General features: G+C 32.6%; 2 protein-coding genes and 1 pseudogene across 3 annotated transcripts; all 3 read right to left on the minus strand.

Moving 5' to 3' along the window:
• Window positions 1-271: 271 nt before the first annotated feature.
• On the minus strand, window positions 272-5,040 carry LOC129297115 (lysine histidine transporter 1-like; annotated as a pseudogene).
• A 3,248-nt stretch (window positions 5,041-8,288) lies between these two features.
• LOC129297114 (lysine histidine transporter 1-like) lies at window positions 8,289-11,423 on the minus strand. The gene is made up of 8 exons (XM_054935488.1): window positions 10,719-11,423; window positions 10,434-10,591; window positions 9,884-10,267; window positions 9,377-9,776; window positions 9,161-9,266; window positions 8,918-9,009; window positions 8,755-8,823; window positions 8,289-8,669 (listed from the first exon to the last, which is right to left on the minus strand). The coding sequence occupies exons 2-8, from the start codon at window positions 10,448-10,450 to the stop codon at window positions 8,571-8,573; spliced, it is 1,167 nt and encodes a 388-aa protein (XP_054791463.1). The 5' UTR covers window positions 10,451-10,591; window positions 10,719-11,423; the 3' UTR covers window positions 8,289-8,570.
• A 2,897-nt stretch (window positions 11,424-14,320) lies between these two features.
• LOC129297113 (pentatricopeptide repeat-containing protein At3g48810-like) lies at window positions 14,321-19,653 on the minus strand. 2 transcript variants are annotated; one of them, XR_008590117.1, is made up of 2 exons: window positions 14,456-19,653; window positions 14,321-14,423 (listed from the first exon to the last, which is right to left on the minus strand). XR_008590117.1 is itself a non-coding variant. In XM_054935487.1 (2 exons), exon 2 carries the CDS (start codon window positions 17,324-17,326, stop codon window positions 15,332-15,334), a length of 1,995 nt encoding a protein of 664 aa, XP_054791462.1. In that variant the 5' UTR covers window positions 17,327-18,066; window positions 19,547-19,642; the 3' UTR covers window positions 14,437-15,331. The 2 variants fall into 2 exon arrangements, 1 of the variants encoding a protein (XP_054791462.1); XM_054935487.1 differs by lacking the exon at window positions 14,321-14,423 and having other exon boundaries at window positions 14,437-18,066; window positions 19,547-19,642.
• Window positions 19,654-22,919: the final 3,266 nt, after the last annotated feature.

A 22,919-nucleotide genomic window follows, 5' to 3' on the forward strand; every position in this document is an offset into this window, starting at 1 on the left:
CTCTTATTCACTTATAAATCCCTCTCTGTTTTTTTTTTTTTATTTTGTTCTTTTCAGAAGCTGGTGGTCTTGGAATACATAGTTAAATAATAGGAATACAATACAGATCAAACAAAATTGACAAATATTGGACTCTGTTCTTGATGTGATTGGAGTAATAAATTAAAGGAATAAAATTCTACCTTTCCCAGAAGAAATGCAACCAACACGTTCTCATAATAATAGAAAGCTACAGATATAAGGTATATGTGTAACAAATTAAAACCCTCTGGCCATAGTTTTCTTTTCCTTCAACTGATTGATAGATTATTCATGAGTAACCTATTTCAATCGTGAAGATTTGCAGGTGAACCCTAATAAACAAGTCATCGGCTCCACTTCAGCACCATCATCTTCATTCGTTTCTACTAGGATTTATTTGCATCTGCTACACATCACTCTTTCATCAGAGAGTGAATGTTAACTTAAGAGTAAAAGTGGTAGTCCTTGGCTTTAGTTATGATTGCCCTCAGTCCTCCAATAGGTGCCACGATCATTAAGCTCACTCCAAGCAAAATGCAAATCTGAGATCAATCCATTTAATTCCATATAGTTAATCAAAAAGGACAAATGTTTAATACCATCAAAAGAAAAATTCCCAACATACCCAGTTAGTCCACCAAGACAAGCTAAATCTCTTTGGATTGCGGATTTGTAAGCCATATGATGCGGGCAGCTGAAAGTTGAGAGAACATAAATTGTTAAGCCGAATGTTAATCCTCAGGGGAGATCTCGCTAGATTCAACTTTTCAAACATTCAAGACACTTACAAAGTATGTTGTTGGGGCAAAAGCAAATCCTCCAAAAAACCCTAGGAGACCATTGAAGAATGGGAAGGTGATAGCAACAAACATCGTGCACGCTGCAATGAAAGTATATATATGAATGTACTCTTACGAATCAAAGCGTATCCATTGAAAATGTTACAAACCCCTAAGAGTTATACTTACCCACATATACATTACGCACAACAAAACGAAGAAATTTAGTAGGTCTGAATTTCAGTTTCCTCACCAACACCGTTTCAATCATGTCAAACACTGCCATTGCATAAATCTAGACCAAGAAAAACAGAAAAACCATAAATATATTGCTTTAGGTGCTTTGCAGTGAGTAGAATAGAAGGAATCATTTATATCAAAGTATATGTATGTATCTTCATCACCTGATAGCTTCCAATTAAATGGATGACGACAAACATGTTAGCCATGGCAATAAGCCATGCTGGTGACTTTAATGCAATGAGAATATTTTCGTCTCGAACTCCATTTCCAAAAAACTCAATAACCAATGAGAGCAACTGGTACATAGCACACAGCCACGATTATATAGGCCGCAACCACTCCTCTCCACATAGGACCCTTGGATGGTTTCTCTGGTGTAGAGGGGATTGTTGCTTGGATTTCCAGCACCACGTTGTGTCCAGCATAGGCAAAAGCCACATTGCCGAGGGCATTAAAGAAGTTTAACACATTCCCTGCAGTACTATGATCTAATCTATACTTATCTACTTTGTGTACAATATCCTGCTTTAAACATGCTGCCCAGGCAATTGTACAATAACTGTAGGACAAAATAGAACAAATCAAACTTACTGCTTATCGTTTGGTCTCTTCTATCTAATTAATGGAAGCTGCAAAGATAAAAGAAGGGACATGGACGCATGTACCTCAAGGACATGACTGCGGCTGCCAAAGACACACCAGAAATAGCGTTGAAGTTGGGGAGATGGGATAGTACAAATTGAGCAGAGGCGAAGATCATAATGAAATAGGGCAATTTGATCTTATCGCAGCCAGGACAAACCGTTTCGTGGAACTTCTTCAATGACTCTCCTCCAGTGACCATGTAGACAATGTTTACACCAACTTCAACAAGAAGTTGCTGAGGCACCACAATATAGAGGCCCAGCTTTTCACCAAAAGCATACTGACCCAGTTCATGGTATCTGTCAAAAACGTCTTCCGGGACCATTTCATGCATCTCCACCATTTGCCAGAGAGTATACAGTGTAATGATCCATGAGAGGACTAGTACAGTCACGCCAGGACCCCTGTAGGAAAACAAATCGTAATTATCAAATCAACATACACTTGGTGGGCACAAGTGTGCTTGAATTTACACACGCTGGATTTTATTTTATTTTTTTTTTTTTTGGTTGCGTGATAATGGGATGAGATAATGTTAGCAAATTTGCAAAGAAATGGTGCTAAAATTAACGTAGTTGGGGTTCGAATACTCTTACCATCCTAGCTGAGCCATGTCATAAGGGAAACTGAGTACACCAGCTCCAATCATGGCGGTAACGTTGTGAAAAGCTGAGTAGTACCATTTCGCATTTCTCGAAGAAGTAACTGGAAGCCAATCATCAATTTCCTTCTGGCTTGCTAATGTTTCATCAAACTATTGAACATACAATTCATCTTATTCATAAGAACAGAGGTATATAAGAATAGATATGCAATGAATCAGAAAAATTCAATTTTGGTGGCATTAAAAACTAAGAAAGAGCTGGATATTGGCATGTACTTGAAGGGGTTGGCTTTTCCCCGGGCATGAAAAGTAATTGTGGAATCATAAAGGTGAGGGAGGCCATTTTTCATTTACATGCGAGTCCAATAGTTCGTCTTATCAAAAGCAAACAACGCACTCAAGGAACTCCCAAACTTTTCGGAGGTACAATACAAAGCAAAGGCGATTCGCTAGCCTGTGAAGTGCTTATCTTTATGTTCGATAGGTTAATCGGTTAATTAAACCTCTCTATAAACTTTTTCCTTCATAAAGCTAGAATTCAAATGAAACTCTCATGTTGCCCGAAATGATTAATTGGCGTGTTTAGCTTTGGTTTTTTAACCAAAGCAACGTGAGAGCAACTTTATCTTGAAAGTCGTGAAATCCTATTTTCAATGAGTTTCTAGTTTCCAATGGAAGTGGAGTCTTTTCACTTTTTTTTTTTCTTCATTTTTTTTTCATTTTTTCATTTCTCTATTTAAATATTTTATTAAATAATTTTTTTAAATGATAAAATATTTAAATTATTTTACTAAATAATTGTTTTAAATGATAAAATAATAAATGATGGAGATTGAAAAAGTAGAGGAAAATGGGTGGAAAAAAAAGTAAAGACACCCCTCTACCGTTTCGAAACATCGTATGCATAAAGGAGGACAGGTTGTCGCCTAGTTGGCTAATAAAATATAGAAGGAAGGGAGTTGTGTGTGACATAAGAAAAAAAAAAGTATGGCCAACTCTGAAATCTGAATATAATAGCAATACTAGCTCATAACCTTCCTTGTTCTTGCCTCTCGGGATAGAATCATAGAACACACTACACAAGTTATACGATTGTTTGAGCAAATACATAATTAACCCTAATCATTTTTTAATGCTTGCTAGTTTTTTGTTCTACGTCTCGCATTTAGACTCACCCAACTCAAGCTAAAAAAACTTAACAGGATCCATCCTAGTTAAGATTAAGCAATTGTGCAACCCTTTCGAGCGACAAGCTCTTCCATCAAGCATTAGAATCAATTGTATTCTTAAGAGTCAAATTCAAGACCCAATTTTAATTAAGTTGGTACAACTTTCATAGCAATTGAACCAATCACATGCTAGTTAATTGGTCATAATTCACAACATTCACTTTTTATGATGCCGTAGTAGCTGGATTTATATTTATAAGTCAAATAATGACAAGAGATTGATATATTGAAAGAAAGATTATTTTAAAAAAATTAATTATTTAATTTCTATAATTTTAACTCAATAAAAGCTTAATCCAAAATTTTGACTTGGTATAACTCAATTCATAATATTTTAATTAGGTTAAAATGTATTTCCTAAACATTGACTTGGTACAATTAACAATTTAAAATGCTGGTTCTTATATAAATTAATGAAAAAACTAATATTTTAAATGACTAAAACTATAAAAAATGAATTGCATCAATCTTTATAAAAATAAAGTTCAGGAATTAAGTTTTAATTGAATAAAAACTATCAAGATTAAAATACATTAAGTTTAATTTTAAAATTTAAAATTATAAAAACTAAGTGATTATTTTTCCTTGTTTTTTTAAATAATAGATTAACCTCACATAACCTTCAAGAAGAAGAAGAAGAATAAAACCGCACACAACCTCTTACAAGATCAAATAAAAATAGAAGACTGATCCAAATTTTGACATTCCCAACAAGCCTCCCGGTCAGGGAGATTACGTAAAGTTCATGTGACTTTAATAATATAGTTTTGAAAATTACCTTTTTTTTTGACAAAGTTTGAAAATAACTTGATATCATCTTCCCTACATGACGCATGAATGATAGTAATTTAATTTAAAAGTTTCTCAAATATTTTACTTCTTTTCTGTTATTTATACAGCTTTGGAAATATCTGACCGAGAAATATTATGAAATTATATATATATATATATATATGAAAAAAAAAAATTCTTTTCACAATAAATAATCTTTTTAACTAAAAATTATTTATAATTATAATATATACTTCTTCTCAATGTTACTTTAATATTAATTTTATTCTCGATCATTATTAGTATTAAAATTTATCATTACATTATTTTTAAAAAATAATAATAATAATTTTAAAACATTATTAATAAACTATCACCCCCACTAAAATTTTCTGGTCATTGTCCCTCGATCGCTTCATATTATCAGAAGATTTAAGCAGCCACAGGCAGAGGCAGCTTACCGGTGGAAGATGAAAAAGACGGGGTTCGTCATGAACCATTGAGTGAAAATAATTTTTCTTAAAATAACGATATTCTCGCATATATATATATATATATATATATTGCTTCCATTGATTTGTTAGCATGAAACTTAGAAGAATTTGCAGAAACAAAGATAGGAGCAGAAGGAAAAAGCAGCAGGGATTAAATGAAATGAAAAGCATGTTACAGAAGGAGAGGGAGAAAGAAGGGTCATACGATATTAGTGGAAGTGCCTGCATACGACTCATCGTTTTGTGCTTGAGTTCCCATGTGAGTCAGATCTCACAAACTGATATTTCCAGAGATGAGATCTCACAAGAAGCAACCTCTCAATATAACTCACTGTACAATTCCTTTATGTCATTTTTAATAATTCGTTGACTTTTCTCCCGGAGGAGACAACGCATTACATAGAACTTTCGCTAGTGTCATTTTTCTATTTCATACAATTTGGTCAACGCAACACCTCAGTGTGTGCTGGATAGAGGAAAAATCAATTTTCCTCCTCCAAAATCGATTTTCAGTAACTTAGCCAAACGGTCAGAAAAGACGAAAATCAATTTTGACCCCCATATGCACGTTTTCCCGTAAGCTACTTTGATAGCTTCTTGATAAACGTTTGTAAAAAATGTTGGGAAAAATTATAAAATAAGCCCAAGAAAAAATTACAAAGAAAGCACATAATTTAATACAAATAATTAAACTCTCTTCTTTTTTCTTTTTCCTTAATAAAATTTAAATTTTTGTATATTTAAAAAAATAATATTTGATATTTAAAATTAAATTAGTAATTTATATAGGTAAAATTAATTTTGATTAAATTATCCAAATATCTTCAATTTGTTAAAATCAATTTTAGAAAAATAGTATCCAAACAAATTGCGTCATAACATAATCAATTATGATTAAAATCTACCACTTAATCAATTATTTTCATAATCTATTATACCCAACTGAAATCCAAACGGACCCTCAATGACACATTTTTATTATTAATAAATAATTCCATCAATAATGACATCAGTAGAAACTTTGGCCAGTGTATTGCACGGGACATAGTAACTTGGGATGGACATGAAAATGTAATATACACATACACTGAAGTTTGAATCAAATCATGGCACAAGTTTCATTACCTTCTTACACGGCAAAGAGTTACACATAATAATTTACTCTCGTCCCAAAGTGCCATTCTCCCTAAAAAGAAAAAAATAAAACAGCCGATCAATAATTTAGATAACAACCAAATCATTTAGGATCATGACACTATTTTCTTTATATTAGTGCTTAAATTCAACATTTGACATTGACAATATAGAAAACATTAAATAAGCTTTAGAAGATAGAGAGAGACGCACGAACCTGCGGCAATTTGATTCGGAAACTTCTAGGAATAGGGATTGAGTAACACAGTTGTTGCAGTTGAATGGTTTGTCATAAGTTTAGAACATTGTCAACTGTTAGGAGTGATTTTTTTATGTAAAGAATATAAAATAAGGAAGAAAGTACGTGGCAAAACAATACGGTGGGAAGAAATCAGACTTGTCAACGTGTCGCTCGGGCCTATTGGACTTTATTAACAGCATTCTCTGACATCAGATTTGTTGAATTTCACTTGGTTGGATAATACACACTGGGTAGACTTTTGGAATCCAATTTTTTCTCTCTCTTTGACAGTAAAGATGCGTTCATTGATAACTTGATGAGAGTCAAAGCAAAGCAATGTTATGAATCTGGGATTTCGCAGAAAAAGGTTTTTGTAAACCATCTGACAAATTAATTCATTTTGAATCGCTATTTCTAATTAAAGAGGAAAGAAAATGGAGGAAGGCCAATCCCCCTTATTCTCCGCATAGAGAAGAAAATCCAATCCAGGCAAGTATAAATTTATTTTCCCTTTGATTCTCCATTTCATCTGAGTTCCAAATTATCCAATTTTGCAATGGAAAGACTAAATTGTATTCCGCCAAAAAGACTTCCTTGTGCCTTAAACATCCCATCGACAGATTGCAGACAGTTGTAAATCTGGTATTCCCTCATGTAGGGGCTAGATTACTAATTCACATAAATTAAGGATATAAGTAAATATAAAAAATGTGTGTTGATTTTTCCAAGGTATTTCTTTCTTTTTTTTTTGTAAATTATTTACATTGGAAAATGGAAACTACTCTTCATTGTACGCGTTTAATTGGGGTTTTACATTTCCAACCAAAACAAACTCTTTAACTCGCTCCTACAACATTTAGCACAGATGGGAGTGTTTTCTACCTAGAAGCATGACCCAGAAACCCTTATAAAACATAAATGTCGTCTAAATTGATCATCACCGTTTCCAAACATAACTAGAAAATATACTTTGGCTAGGAGATATTAACTTGGGATGGACATGAAACAAAAATAAACTCTCAAGTTTGTATCAAACTTACGGCATAGGTTTCAATCAATAATTTCAATTAAAACTGAACCAAACTGGATAATCCAATCAGTTGGACCGCCAATTAGTTCTTATTTTGGTTTACTTTGAACCACAAAATTGTTGTAACTTTTGAATTGGATTAGGTTACTTGGAACCTATGGTTGGACCCAAACACTTAAAAAACCATGAATCAAAGTGGTTTTGTAAAAATCAGGCACCTTATTTCTTTTCACTTTGTTCCAGTTTTAACCCTAAAAAAACCTCCCCCACTTTTTAGACACTTTGACAAGATAACAATGAATTTAGTTTATGCACTTTATTCCAATGTTAACCTTGCATCAAAATAATCAAAATAATACCTTTGTTTTCACTTTTTTTGGACACCTTCTTTGATAAATCATTGTCATTCTTTTTATATGTATTAATCTAAATAAATACTCAGGTTAAAAAAATCTAAATTGGTATAAAAATATCTATTATGAGTGTTGGTATTTGAATCATTTAATGTTACGTTGGTGTTATGAAATTTATTAACTCATAATTAACTTGAAATATTTGGATTTAGTTTTAAATTATGTAGTAATTTTATATTTATATTATATATATGTATATATTTTTAATTTAATTATTATGTTATTGGTTTGACCATTAGTCCAACTAATTTGACCATGCAAACTGTAAACCACTAGTATTTTTAGTTTGACATTTGATCTGATTTTAAAAATAATGGTTAAAATACGTTCTTATTTCTGGCCAAAAAGATATTGCCTTACGGAAACAGCTGCACATAAATAACTATTCTCTTTACAAGGTCTAAAGTATCATCCTCCCTTCAAAGAAAGAACAAAAGCAAACATGAGTCAGTCCATATTTAAATGCCTGTGTAGGCTTAGAAACTGAAAATGATATTGTCGGTTGCAAGCATCAGAAAGTTCTACCATCTCTTGTTCAACTCTAAATTTCCCCGTTGTGTGTGTGTGTGTGTGTTTTTTTTTTTTTTTTTTTCTCTTTTTAGAAGTTGGTGGTGTTGGAATGCATAACTGAATAATAGAAATATCGTAAAGATCAACAAAATTGACAAATAATGGACACTGCTCTAATCGTAATTGGAGTGATAATTAAAGGAATAAAAGTTCTAGTTTTCCCTGATGAAACACAACCAACATGTACTCGTAATAGAAAGCTACAAATATAATGTACATCTGTGTAACAGAATCCCTCTGGCCATAGTTTTCTTTTCCATCAACTGGTTGATAGATTTGCAGGCGAACCCCAATAAACGAGTCATTGGCTCCACCTCAGGACCATCAGCTTCATTCGTTTCGATTCATTTGCATATGCTACACATCACTCTTTCACCAGAGAGTGTGAATGTTAACTTAAGAGTAAAAGTGGTACGTCTTGGCTTCAGTTATGATTGCCCTCAGTCCTCCAATTGGTGCGACGATCATTAAGCTCACTCCAAGCGAAATGCAAATCTGAAATCAATCCATTTAATTCCATATATTCATCAAAAAGGGCAGCAAATAATTAATACCGTCAGAAGAAAAATTCCCAACACACCCAGTTAGTCCACCAAGACAAGCTAAATCTCTTTGGGTTCCGGATTGTAAGCCATATTATGCAAGGCAGCTGAAAGTTGAAAGAACATAAATTGTTAAGCCAAATGTTAATCCTCAGGAGAGATCTTACGAGATTCAACTTTTTAAACATTCAAGAGACTTACAAAGTAAGTTGTTGGGGCAAAAGCAAATCCTCCGAAAAACCCTAGGAGACCATTGAAGAATGGGAAGGTGATAGCAATAAACATTGTGTAGGCTGCAATGAAAGGATGTCAATGTACTCTCACGAATCAAAACACACAACAATAATAACAAATAACCTTGTCCCACTAAATGAAGTCGGTTATATGGATTCAAAACATAGATCCATTGAAAATATTGTAGAAACTCCTAAGAGTTATACTCACCCACATATACATTACGCACAACAAAACGAAGAAATTTAGTAGGTCTGAATCTCAGTTTCCTCACCAACACCGTTTCAATCATGTCAAACACTGCCATTGCAAAAATCTAAGAAACACAGAAAAACCAGGAATATATTGCTTTAGGTGCTTTGCAGCAAGCAGAAGGAATCATATGTGGTGGGTGTGTGTGTGTGTGTGTGTGTGTGTGTTCATCACCTGATAGCTTCCAATTAAATGGATAACGACAAACATGTTAGCCATGGCAATGAGCCATTCTGGTGTCTTTAATTCAATGAGAATATTTTCGTCGCCAACCTGATTTCCAAAAACCCAATAACCAATTAGAGCAACTGGGAAATAGCACACAGCCACGATTATATAGGCCACAATGACTCCTCTCCACATAGGACCCTTGGATGGATTCTCTGGTGTAGATGGGATTGTTGCTTGGATTTCCAGAACCACATTGTGTCCAGCAAAGCCAAAAGCCACAGTGCCAAGGGCATTAAAGAAGTTTAACACATTCCCTGCATTACTAAGATCTGATCTATACTTATAATCTACATTGTCTACAATACCGTGTTTTAAACACGCTGCCCAGGCAATTGTACAACAACTGTAGGACAAAGAAATAGAACAAATCAAACACTGCTGATCGTGTGGTTCCTTATATCTAATTAAAGGAAGCTGCATAGATAAAACAAGGGACATGGATGTACATACCTCAAGGACATGATTGCAGCTGCCAAAGATACACCAGAAATAGCATTGAAGTTGGGGAGATGGGATAATACAAATTGAGCAGAGGCGAAAATCATAATGAAATAGGACACTTTGATCTCATCACAGCCAGGACAGACGGTGCGGTGGAACTTCTGCAATGACAGTCCTCCAGTAACCATGTAGACAATGCTTACACCAACTTCAACGAGAAGTTGCTGGGGCACCACAATAAATAGGCCCAGCTTTTCACCAAAAGCATACTGACCCAGTTCATGGTATCTGTCAAAACGTCTTCCCGGAACCATTTCATGCATCTCCACCATTTGCCAGAGAGTATATAGTGTAATGATCCATGAGAGGACTAGTACAGTCACACCAGGACCCCTGCACAAAACAATATTGGAATCATAAAACCTTCAAACGCTTGGCATGCACAAGTGTATGCAGGATTTTTTTTTGGTTGTTGCACGATCATGGGACGAGATCATGTTAGAAAAATTCCAAAGACATGGGGCTAAAATTAATGCAATCGGGGTTTGAATACTCTTACCATCCTAGTTGGGCCATGCCATAAGGGAAACTGAGTACACCAGCTCCAACTATGGTCGTAACGTTGTGAAAAGTTGAGTAGTACCATTTCGCATTTCTCGAAGACGTAACTGGAAGCCAATCATCAATTTCCTTCTGGCTTGCTAATGTTTCATCAAACTATTGAATAGACAATTCATCTTATTCATAAGAACAGAGGTATATAAGAATAGATATGCAATGAATCAGAAAAATTCAATTTTGGTGGCATTTAAAAACTGAGAAGGAGCTGGATTTTGGTACGTACTTGTGGGGGTTGACTTTTCCTGGGGCATCAAAAGTAACTGTAGAATCATAAAGGTAAGGGAGGCCATTTTTCATTTACATGCGAGTCCAATGGTTCGTCTTATCAAAAGCAAACAACACACTCAGGGAACTCACAAACTTTTTGGAGGTACAACACGAAAGCAAAGGCTATTCTTAGTCTGCAAAGTGCTTATCTTTCTGTTAAATAGGTTAATCAAACTTCTTTATAAACTTTACCCTTCATAAAACCAGAATTCAAATGAAATTTTGCATGTTTCCCTGGCAGTGATTAATTAGTGTGTGCAGCTTTGATTTTTTAACCAAAGCAATATGAGAGCGACTATATCTTGAAAGTTGCGAATTCCTATTTTCAACGAGTTTCTGAACATGGTGTACATAATTCATCGATTTTGAGTAACAACTCTCTCTCTTTGCTCAAAAAAAAAAAAAAAACTCTCTCTCTCTCTCTCTACACACACACACACACACACACATCACATACTGAGGGAAGGACAGGTTGTCACCTAGCTGGCTAGTAAAATATAGAAGGAAGAGACATTGAGTGTGACATAAGAAAATAAAGTATGGCAAACTCTGAAGTCAGAAGATATTACTAGCCCATAATGGCATGACCTTCCTTGCTCTTGCCTCACCGGATAGAATCATAGAACACGCAAATTATATGATTGTTTGAGCAAATATATAATTAACCCCAGAATCATTCTTTTATGCTTGCTGTTTTTTTTTTCTTTTTGGCAGATGGCACCCAGTAGCCCGAGTCTACCCCACTTGAGGTAAAGGAACTTGACAGTGCCCATTCTGATCCAGATCGATCACTTGTGTGACCCTTTCAAGTGGGCAAACCCTTCCATATGCAGCTGCATTCTCAGGAGTCAAATTCTAGACCTCTAGTTAAGTTGATATAACTTTCTTACCAATTGAATTAAGCGGTAAATGGTTATGCTTGCTAGTTAATTAGTCACAACATTCATTTTTTCTGACACCATGTGGTAGCAGGATTATAAGTCAAATAATGACTAGATAGTGACATATTGAAAGAAAGAGATTATTTTAAGGAAAAATTAATCATTTAATTTTTAATTCAATCAAAACTCAATCCTTTAAACTTTGACTTGATACAATTCAATTTCTATAATTTTGACTCGATTAAAATTTATTATGTAAACTATGACTTAGAGCAACTCAGTCTGTATAGTGTTAGCAATTTAAAACATTGGTTTCTTACATTTTAGAAAATAAAATTATAAAGACCAAAGTTATTTCTAGAAAAGACTAATGTTTTAAATGGTTAAAATTATAAGGATTCAAATGCATCAAGTCAAAATACAGAAACTAAATTTTAACCGAATCAAAACTATAAGAATGAAATGCATCAAGTTAAAGATCAAGGATTATTAATTGAGTTATAATTATAGAAACCAAATAATTATTTTTTCCTTTTTTTAATAAAATATTAGCCTCACATAACCTTTTTTTAAAAAAATAACTGCACACAACCTACCAATCCTACTCAGATGTGCTGATCAACATAAAATAAGATTGGTCCAAATTTGGACATTCCCAACAAGCCTATTCAAATAGATAATAATTTAATTTAAAAGTTTCTCAATTATTTTACTCCTTTTATATTATTTATAGAACTTAGAAAAATATTTGACTAAGAAATTATTATTGAAATATATATACTCTCTCCATTCAAAAATGTAAGGCATTTTTTGAGGAATTCTATGTTAAAAAATGTAAGGCATTTTTAATCTTTCAAAGTGTAATCATTATTATTTTTTAAAAGTACTCCTATTGAATAAATCATTCATATTTATTTTAAGGTGAAACACCCTATTAAATAGAAGTAAATATGATAAAATAAGGCTAATTTGAACACAAGTAACTCTTTATAAGGGGTAAAATTCAGTTAAAAATACCTTACATTTTTTTTAACTAAATGATTCTTTTCACAATAAATGATTCTTTTAACTAAAAATTATTTATAATTATAATATATATTTTTGTCAATGTTAAAGTAATGTTTATTTTAATATTATCATATTCTTGATCATTTATTAGTTATTAAAATTTATTATTACATTATTTTTAATAAGTACTTATAATAATAGTTTTAAACATTGTTAATAAACTATCGCCCCCACTAAAATTTTCTGGCTACGTCCCTTGATCACTTCATATTATCCGAAGATTTAAGCTGCAACAGCCAGCTTACTGGGCAAGAGGTCACGAGTTGGGGGAAGATGAAAAAGCAAGGGGTTCGTCATGAACCATTGAGTGAAAAAAAATTCTTAAAAAACGTATTCTCACTACACATGCACGTGTGTCATATGTATTCCTTCCATTGAATTTTTGGCATGAAAATTTAGAACAATTTGCAGAAACAAAAATAGGAGCAGAACTAAAGAACAAAGGAATTAAATGAAACGAAAAGAGAGCGTAGAAAAGCATGTTATCAGTAGGAAGGAGAAAGAAGGGTCATACAGTATTAGTGGAAGTGCCAGCATACGAGTCATAGTTTGGTGCTTGAGTTCCATGATGAGTTGACAAAGACCTCACAAACTGCAGAGAAGATAGCTGGGCTCTGATAACATTAAAGATCACAAGAAGCATACCTCTAATATATAATGCGGTGTAGAATTCTTTCATGTGGTTTTTAACAACTTGTTGAATTTTCTACCGGAGGACATCACACAACATAGAACTTTTCTGGTGATACATTTTCTATTTGATAAAATTTGGTCAACGCAACACAACAATGACATTTTAATTATTAATTAATTCCGTCAGTAGTAACAAAAGTAGAAACTTTGGTCAGTGTGTTGCCCAGGAGATATTAACTTGGGATGGATATGAATACATATACACACACGCATTCCCTGAAGTTTGAATCAAATCATAGCACAAGTTTCATTACCCTCTTACACAGCAAAGAGTTACGCGTAAATAATTATTCATGTCCCATAGTGTCATTCTCCCTAAAAAGAAAAAACATAAAACAAAATTGACAAATATTGTACACTGCTCAAATTGTGGTTGGAGTGATAAATTAAAGGAATAGAATTTTGATGATGATTACTAAGAAAATGCGATGCAATGGATAGACAGATACAATATACACTGCGAGATTTAAAAACGTTCAACTTGGACTTTAAAAATTTTCTTCAAGGAACTGGGCTTAAAAGACACTTTTCTAATCACTCAAAAGTCTTAAACACTGAAAAGTCTTCATAGCCGATAAATAATTTAGATAATAACCAAATCACTTAATATCATGACATTATTTTTTTTTTTAATTAGTGCTCATTTTCAACATTTGACATTGACAATATAGGTAACAATAAATAAGCTTTAGAAGATAGAGATGAACGAACTTTCTGCAACTTGATTCAACCCCGAGATGAGCGTCATAATTCGGAAACTTCTAGGAATAGGGGAATGAATAACACAGTTGTTGCAGTTGAATGGTTCATTGGAACATTGCAACTGTTAGGAGTAATTTTTTTATAGAAAGAACATAAAATAGGGACGAAAGTACATGGCAAAACAATGTGGCGGGAAGAAATCAGTCAACGTTGTCACTCGGGCATATTGGATGACAACTGTGGGTTCATCATGGTGTCCTTGGTTTCATAGTTAGTAAGCAGCGTCATCATCCAGAATACAGTTGATGGTATTATTCCTCCATAAAAATATAAAGAAAAAGATCATTACCATGAGGCAAATTGTATTAAATAATGAAGAGTTTACAATGAAGATGCAAGTTAGTGGTAACTGGGGAATTGTATAAAGATGCGCTCATTGACAGCTTGATGAGAGTTAAAGCAGGAGCGATGTTATGAAACGGAGCTTTGATCCTGACCTCCAGTGGACCTCAAGGCAAGTACAACATCTTCCATCCTAAAGAAGATTTGTATCTCAGATTTCACTGAAAAAAGTTTTCGTAAACCATCGGACCTTCAAAGTTTTTCTAACCATTAATTCAGCATATAAGGGCTTAAACATAAAAAAATCTTTCATGTGCCACAACAACTTTCTCCCCACTCCCTTCTATGGTGTTTCTGAATTGGGATAAATGTTGGAAACAAAAGGGACACTTAAATGTTGTTTGAATTGCTTTTTCTAATTAAAGAGGAAAGAAAATGGAGGAAAGCCAATCCCCCTCATTCTCCACCTACAGAAGAAAATCCATTCCCTGTGGGGGCTCCAAACAACTACAAATTTCTTTTCCCTTCGATACCCCAACCAAAGTAGGTAAAATAGACTCCCCTCATATATTCTGTCATCACAGTTAGACACGACCAAGGCGAAGACCTCTCCTTTCATTCATTTTCCTTATCAACTCTCGGATGTAATGTGTGGGAGAACAATATCCAGGTCCTTCATTTCCTCTCGTAATGATTCCCTTCATTTTCTATGTTTCATTTTCTATTTTCATTCCAGAACACAGTCAGTATTAGCTGGCCCACCAGGTTTTCTTTGATTTCAGAGTCATTTGCCAACACTTTCTCCTGTTTGCAAGTGTCCGATGAATACGCATTGCACTCTGCAGATGAGTATCATCATTAAGACAGAGCAAAAAGCTGAGCGCTATCCATTCCCCAAAATATCATCCAGAATGCGAATTGGTCCCACATGACCCAAGTTGTTAAAGAAACAGTGAACCAAGACATTCCAAGTAGCGATATTGGGAAAGATTCCTTCAGTTGTCATTTTATGAAGATACACAATGGCCTCTTCAATGCCTAACGAATTACAAATGCCACACAAAAGACTAGTATATGCAACTATGTCTGGATGCCATTCCTTTTCTTCTGTAAGTTTATCAAAAAGTTGCGTGGCCATTCTAACCTTACCCCACTTACAGTATGCATAGATAACTATATTAATGGTAGTGGTATCTGGCTTTGCTCCGCTCACCAACATTTTCCCGAGAACCTGGAAAACCTGTTCTTGAATTCCAACACTAGAGAACCCATACATTATAGTATTATAAGTAACAGAAGTTAGTTCCAACTCCAGCTCTTCCAACTCCTTAATAAGCCCACTGGCTTCTTTAAATCTGTTAGCCCTAAATAAACCGTCCAACAACTCATTATATGTTATGATATTAGGCGAGCACTTATATTTCTCCATCACATCAAGCACACCCATTGCCCATTCCACTCGTCCCTTGGCACACAAGCCCTTAATAAATGTATTGAATGTAACAACAGTTGGAGGACAGCCATCATTGTTCATGATCTCAATAAGACGATTAGCTTGGTTAAACATAGAGTTTTGACAAAGGACATCCAGCATGCAGGAATATACCACAACATTAGGACGGCAACCACAAGTTATCATTTTGTTCCACGTCTTAGAAGCATCTAGCAAAGTCCCAGATTTTGCAAAACCATAAATAAGAGAACTGTATGTGGTAACATTTGGAGGGCACCAATTCTTTTCCATGTGATTATAAACAGATATAGCCTCTTCTATATAATTCTTGGTGCAGAGACCATATATTAAAGTGTTATATGCAACAACATTGGGCTTAACTCCCTCTTGAATCATACGACTCCACAGGCTAAGAACCTCACCTAATTGGCTGCACAAAAAATAGCCTTTCATCAAGGAAGCAAATGTATGAATATTTGGGCTACATCCTCTCATAAGCATCTGGCCAAGTACAGCAAGAGACATGTCAACATTCCCCAAGTCACAAAGACAATTGATAACTGTAGAGTAAGTGACAACATTTGGGTCAATGCCCTTATCTAGCATTTCAATGATCAAATCAAAGGCCTCTTTAAATTTATTATCTTTGCATACTCCATGTATCAAAGAATTATAGACAGGTACCAAAGGGGCAAATCTCGCAGCTAGCTTCTTTGCTTCCTCTACCTGACCAATCTTGCACATAGAAGATACGATAGTTGTGTAGCTCACAGCATCTGGAGGGCAACCCTTACTTGACATTTCTACAAGCAACTTGCAAGCCCCATCCACCTTTCCATTTTGACAAAGAGCCTTGATAAGAATGTTATATGTAAAAACATTTGGCTCCAAACCTTCCCCCTTCATGTTGTTATATACAGGATTGATCAACTGAAACCGATTTTCATCCAGCAACAAATCGAACAGGTGGTTGTATATCCTGACAGTGGGCTTGCACCCAAATTCCCTTATCCTATATAACATCTTCAAAGCTTGATCAGCTGACCCAGCTCGCCGATAACATTGTATAACATGGATGAATAAATCTTCAGAGCAATCCAACCCCTCCAACTTCATGTGTTGCAAAAGATACTGAACACCATCAATATTGCAATTTCTTCCCAGTTTCTCAATCATAATCTGGTATGTCAAGTGGGTGTGTTTGAAAGCTCTAGAATTGGCCAAGGACTTGAAGTATTCAATTGCCAACACAACATCTCGCTCATGTCTCAATCTTTTCACAACTTCAGATTCCTTAAGAACGGGCACATTTGCAGATTTGACTTGGGATTTATCAAGATCAAAAATTGGTTTTGTGCTGAGTACAAACGGGATTGAAGGCTTGTGCACTTTTAACACTAAAGAACACCCTTCCTTCAAATACATAGTATTATTATAATTTAATTGTAGCCTTCAGCTTCAGATTCAAGAACCTGAATACCCAAGAGAAAATAGACTGAGAAATCCGTCAAAAGGATGACTTCAAGATCGCCCAGCCCAAAAATTCTTTGTTCTCTGAATCTTCATGTTCAACTTAGTGACCTTCATAATCAGGATCCACAAAACACAGGATTCCAAATGCAGGAATTTAATCACTTGACAAATGAAAATATCACAATATTGTCTACTCCTGCCTCATGGAACTGAACCACCATAATGCCCAAAATTCACTACAAAGCAAGTCTATGAAGAAACTTTATTTGCCTCACGACCTGGACCTGGACAGAGACATGCGGTAGTCTCTAACTCGTTGAAGAATACAGTCTCCAACAAGGCCTCGCCCTGCCAGTACTCAAGTTTGAGACCATCAATGGTTAATGAGTCAGTGGATCAAAAGAATGGTTCGTGCCTGACCAATGGTGGCACAGTGCAGCAGTTTGTTGCTCAGAGGGGAAGGGCCTTTTCCCAGCAAAGCATGATATGCTGACTGTCTTTTTTAACTTTTTTTTTTTTTTTGGAGAACAACAAACAACTCCCAAGAGACTAGTCCAACATACAACAAACGTACACCATAAATAATGGCAATTTGCTTATAAAATTGCCTTTGAAGCTTTATCATGCACCCTTTTGATGAAGTTGTCTTCAACTCTAACAATAGCTAAGAATTTCAGTCATTGTTGTTGGCCCTGAAAAATTCAAAATCAAAGTTTTTTTAACTAGTTAGTAGAATAAGTGAAAATGATGCCGGCACATTGGTCCTCATGGTGAGCCATAGAATGACATTTTCATGAAGTACCACGTTTGAAGCTGGCGAGAGAAGGATGATAGAGGGGAAGAAAGAGAGAATAATTGAAATGATATTATAGTCTTGAAATGCCCATCCAAAATCATGTATTATATTAATCAATTTCTAAAGTTGTAGAAGCAAATGTAATCATTGCAAGGTTCCGTGTCTGCTCCTCAAGCAAGTAACAGCAAAAACTTTCCCAACAACAACACAACACACAATCCCCATAAACATAAATTCAAGAGGACAAAGATACCATGCTTGAAGTACCCAATTCTGGAGTTTCTAGGACTTGTAAAAAATGCTAGTAATTTCTAAAATAAGCTACCCCCCCCCCCCGGGGGGGACTTCTTAAATTCTTTAGACATTTAATCAAGCCAGTCAACTTTTTACCTCATGCTTTTTTCTCCTTCTCCATTATGATGCCAATTAAATTATGCCTGAAACAAATAATTCATTCGCTCCTAATTCAAAATGGAAAACGAAATTGCAAATCAAGGTACTGTAAGTTGCAAATCAAAGAAGTGTAGACGTGTAGTTGTAAATCATAAAAATAATTTCTTAAGAGACATTCAAATGTTAAGCCATCAAGAAATTTCTGAAGCAAATTTTAAATCTTGTCAAATAATAAGTTTAAAATTCATACAAACAGAGATAAACAATCTAAAAGCTGCAAAACAGTATTATGGAAGAGATAAATCAGAAGCCATTCATATGCTTATATTGAACAAATTTAAATCACTGAGATATTAATTTAATCCTACTTTTCTCTCTTGTTGCCAAGATTTCAATTGTATCATAACCCCGTGCTGCGAACATAGGCGTGTACCTATACTACGCTCAGTGGGGGCACTAGCATCTGACCCCACTGCAATCTTTGAAATATACGTAGTTGATATAATACCCTTTTAATTTTTGTTCCAGACACTTTGACACAACTCGAACCAAGTCATTCACAAGATCATACATCACAAATACCTTGAGAATTTCCAAAATTGATGATAATATAAAAAGATTAATAAACAGAATGCCGATACACAACAAATCCAACATCGCAAAACAACAAAATCCAAATCATACAAGTCGCTAGTAATCAAAATGAAAAGGGCAGAAGTATAATAGCCAATTACACACTATTCAACCAAATACTAGCACCCAACAAAAAAAAAAAAAAACAATATGTAAATATACCCAAATTCAAAGGCGTCAATATTCAACGGTTACACGACCAGATTCAAAGCCAAATTAAAATGAAAAATTTAAAATAAAGCAAGAACGGCCCCGCAGGGAACAGATAACAAAGGGAACAAATTCAAAACCAGATTGAACAAACAAATTTGACCGGATTTTGGGAATAGAAAAGGCCCTAGGGTTCGAACCATCTTCACTGCTTGGCCGAGAACAACCACGCAGGGCTGACAACGGTGAACGGCGTCCGACGGAATATGGGATGCCTGTACGCCGACGAAGAGTACTGGATCTGCCATTCACGATAATGGGTTTATCGGGGTTTAAAAACATATAATTAGTGCTTAATAATTAATTTTAGGAAGAATTTAGTATAGGTCGAAAATTAATTATTGAAATAAAAAATTAATTACTCTAATTAATAAAATTTTATTTTATTAATTTATTCTAAACTCCTCTTATACTAGTTTTATACCCCGTGAAATAGACAAGAATGTTTTAGTTTTAAAAATAAAAATAAATATAAATATTAAAAAATTATTTTAATATCTTAAAGTAAAATATATTACTCTTCTTTTTATTTTGTCTTACTTATAAAAAATTTTTATGTTTAAAATTTATATAAATTTCTTTTAGAATCAATAAATAAGAGTTATAATCTTTTATTTTAAAATATTTATTTTCACTCATTAAATAATTAGTTAACAGTTAAGTCACACATATTAAAATAAAATATTATTTTTAATGCATTCTTTTAAATTTTTATTTTTATTTTAATTTTTTAATTTATTAAAATAATATTTCTAACACGTATTTATAAAGAAAAAAATTAATAAAATAAGAGATAAATCAATCAATATCATTTATATTTTATGTTTATTTAAATTTTATAATTTTGACAAAATATTTTTAAATTATTATCATACTTAATTGTTAAAAGTTTTTTTAGCCAAAAATTGTTTTATGTCTATTCTACAATGTGCTACGCTTATATATATTAGAAAATAATATTATTTTTTAAAATGTCTCACTTCCTACATTTTGAAATATAATCTAGTTTGTTTTTTTTAAAAATGTATTGCCACATGTATCATCTTAAAAAAAATAAAACATATATTATAATGAATCGTATTATAATTTATGTGATAATATTATTTATAAATCATAATTATAATGTCTCTAAATCAAGTAAATCATATAATTCATATTTTACTACCATTTATGAATCATATGTACAAGTATTACAAGTGATACAAAGATTATTAAAGAAAGATTAGGTGAGAAATGGAAGATAAATTCATTAACATTATATAATTAACTTATAGCTTAGTTTTTTTGCTCAGACTTGAGGCATAAAACTACATCAATATTTTAACCATAATCAACTTTTACATATAAATAATACAATAATAGGTTTTTATACTTTATGCATTTGAAGCATATAAACAAAAACTTATTCTATATATGCTCACACAAATTATTTTGATTTGTTACCCTGTGTTAACAATAAGGATAATTTGGCACACTAGTCAGAAAAAAATACTACAGTTGGTAATTCAAGCGAGTTGGGCTTATTTGGGCCGAACTTAAAGTATCCTACTCCTTTTAAAAAGCTCATATAGTCAAACTCGACCCTAGCACCTTTAGGGTTCAAGCTTATTCGGACTGACCCAAATACCTAAAACTTTTTAAAAGTATTTTTTTATTTGTTGAACTAATTTTAATTTTTAAATAATTTTATTAAGGCATAAAATATTATCTTAATTTTAAAAGAATGAAATAAAAATAAATTATCAACTTTGTACTTAAGTAGCTCTGTTATTATTTTATTATATTATTTATAATTTATTCGTAAATGTTTTCTTTACTTGTAAATTAATGTCCTAGTTATTTAAATATTACTCTTATCATAGTCATATGTAAATATTTTATATATTTTAATTAAATTATATTATTTTAATTATGATTAAGTTAATCTCAATTTAATCACAGTTAGACTACTAACTTAAAATTATTATCCTAATTAGTTTAAAGTTTTTAATAACTTTTAGATAAATTGTACTTTACATTTTTATGAATATAAAAAAATTTGCCATCATTATATTATATAAAAAAATTATTTAATTATGAGTAAAATATTTTTGTTTTGAAATCATTTTTTTAACTTTTTATATTTTTAACTCTTACATAAAAGGGATTCTTATTCTAATTTAATCTTAACTTTTAACCAAATCTAGCATGGACAATAACCAAGTAATTATTAAAGAATATTATTCTATTTATTATGTTTATCTAGTAGTAGAGTTGGGAATTTGTACATGCCAAAATTTTATTTTTAAAATTATTTTTAATTTTATTTTACTTTAAAATTAATCATCTTAATTTATAAAAAATATAAAATTATTTTTTTATATGCAAGTGATTTATAGGACTCAAAATTTTTAAAAAAAATTGGGTCTTAAAATATTAAAATCAATATTAAAATATATTTTAAATATTATTTTGAGATATTTTATTGATTAAAAATAATAAAAATATGAAATATAACTATTTTTAATTTTTTTTAAAAAATAACTAAATTAAAACACTTATATATATAGTGTTTTGGTATACAATGATATAAAACTTAAAAAATTAATTAATATTTGTCATATTTTATATATTTTTAAAAAAATTATTTTTTTATTTGGATATTCGGGCCAAGCTCAAACCCGATCGAGCTTGGCCTGAATTTTCTCAAGCCTATTCAAACCTCCTGAATAGGCCTGAATAATAAAAAATTAATATTTTTTAGGCTTGGTCCTAAGTTTTTCGGGCGGGTTCAAGCTGGCCCATCGTGCTTGACCCAAATTACTAACTCTAAAAAATACTGTATTCAAAAAATATGGATTAAATTTTTAAAAATTTGGGAATATAGCCTGTTGTCATTGATATATAAGGAGTTTGCCATTGATATACAAGGAATTTATCATTAAAAATTTAAAACATACAAGAGGTTTATTATTGATATATAATGATATATCATTAACAAATATAATAAATTAATTATAATATAAATATAATAAATATTGGGCTGTTTATCTAGTTTGGTCCTATAATATGGGCTATATATGCAAAAACCTCATAATAATAAATATATAAAAAAAATTTGTATATCTAACACCTATTATTTTACTAAACTTTGGATGAATATTTATAAATAATAATATTTAAATTATTAAATATAAAAATATTAATATGTTAATAATATTTATTAAATTTTATTTTCATAAGACTTCAGGGTACCCACGCTTCTAGAAAAAGACTTTAAGATGTCTAGTACTCCTGAAAAAAAATTCAAGGGCAAATTAGTACCAAAGGACATGGTTGGAGTCTTATTTATTACTGTGCATGGGCCTCATGGGCATGTCTCGTCAGGAGAATGGAAAGTCTGCCCAAAAGGGGTGAATTGAGCAAAATAAAATTTAAAACAAATAATGTAAGAATTAAATGAGACTAGGAACAATTCACCGAACAGAGCCGAGTAAAGGAAAGAAAAGCTTTGCGCAAAGTATTTATCCTAAT

This window comes from Prosopis cineraria, unplaced genomic scaffold (genome assembly GCF_029017545.1).
Source record: "Prosopis cineraria cultivar Desert tree isolate PC_DT_omini unplaced genomic scaffold, ASM2901754v1 PC439, whole genome shotgun sequence".
Taxonomy (NCBI): domain Eukaryota; kingdom Viridiplantae; phylum Streptophyta; class Magnoliopsida; order Fabales; family Fabaceae; genus Prosopis; species Prosopis cineraria.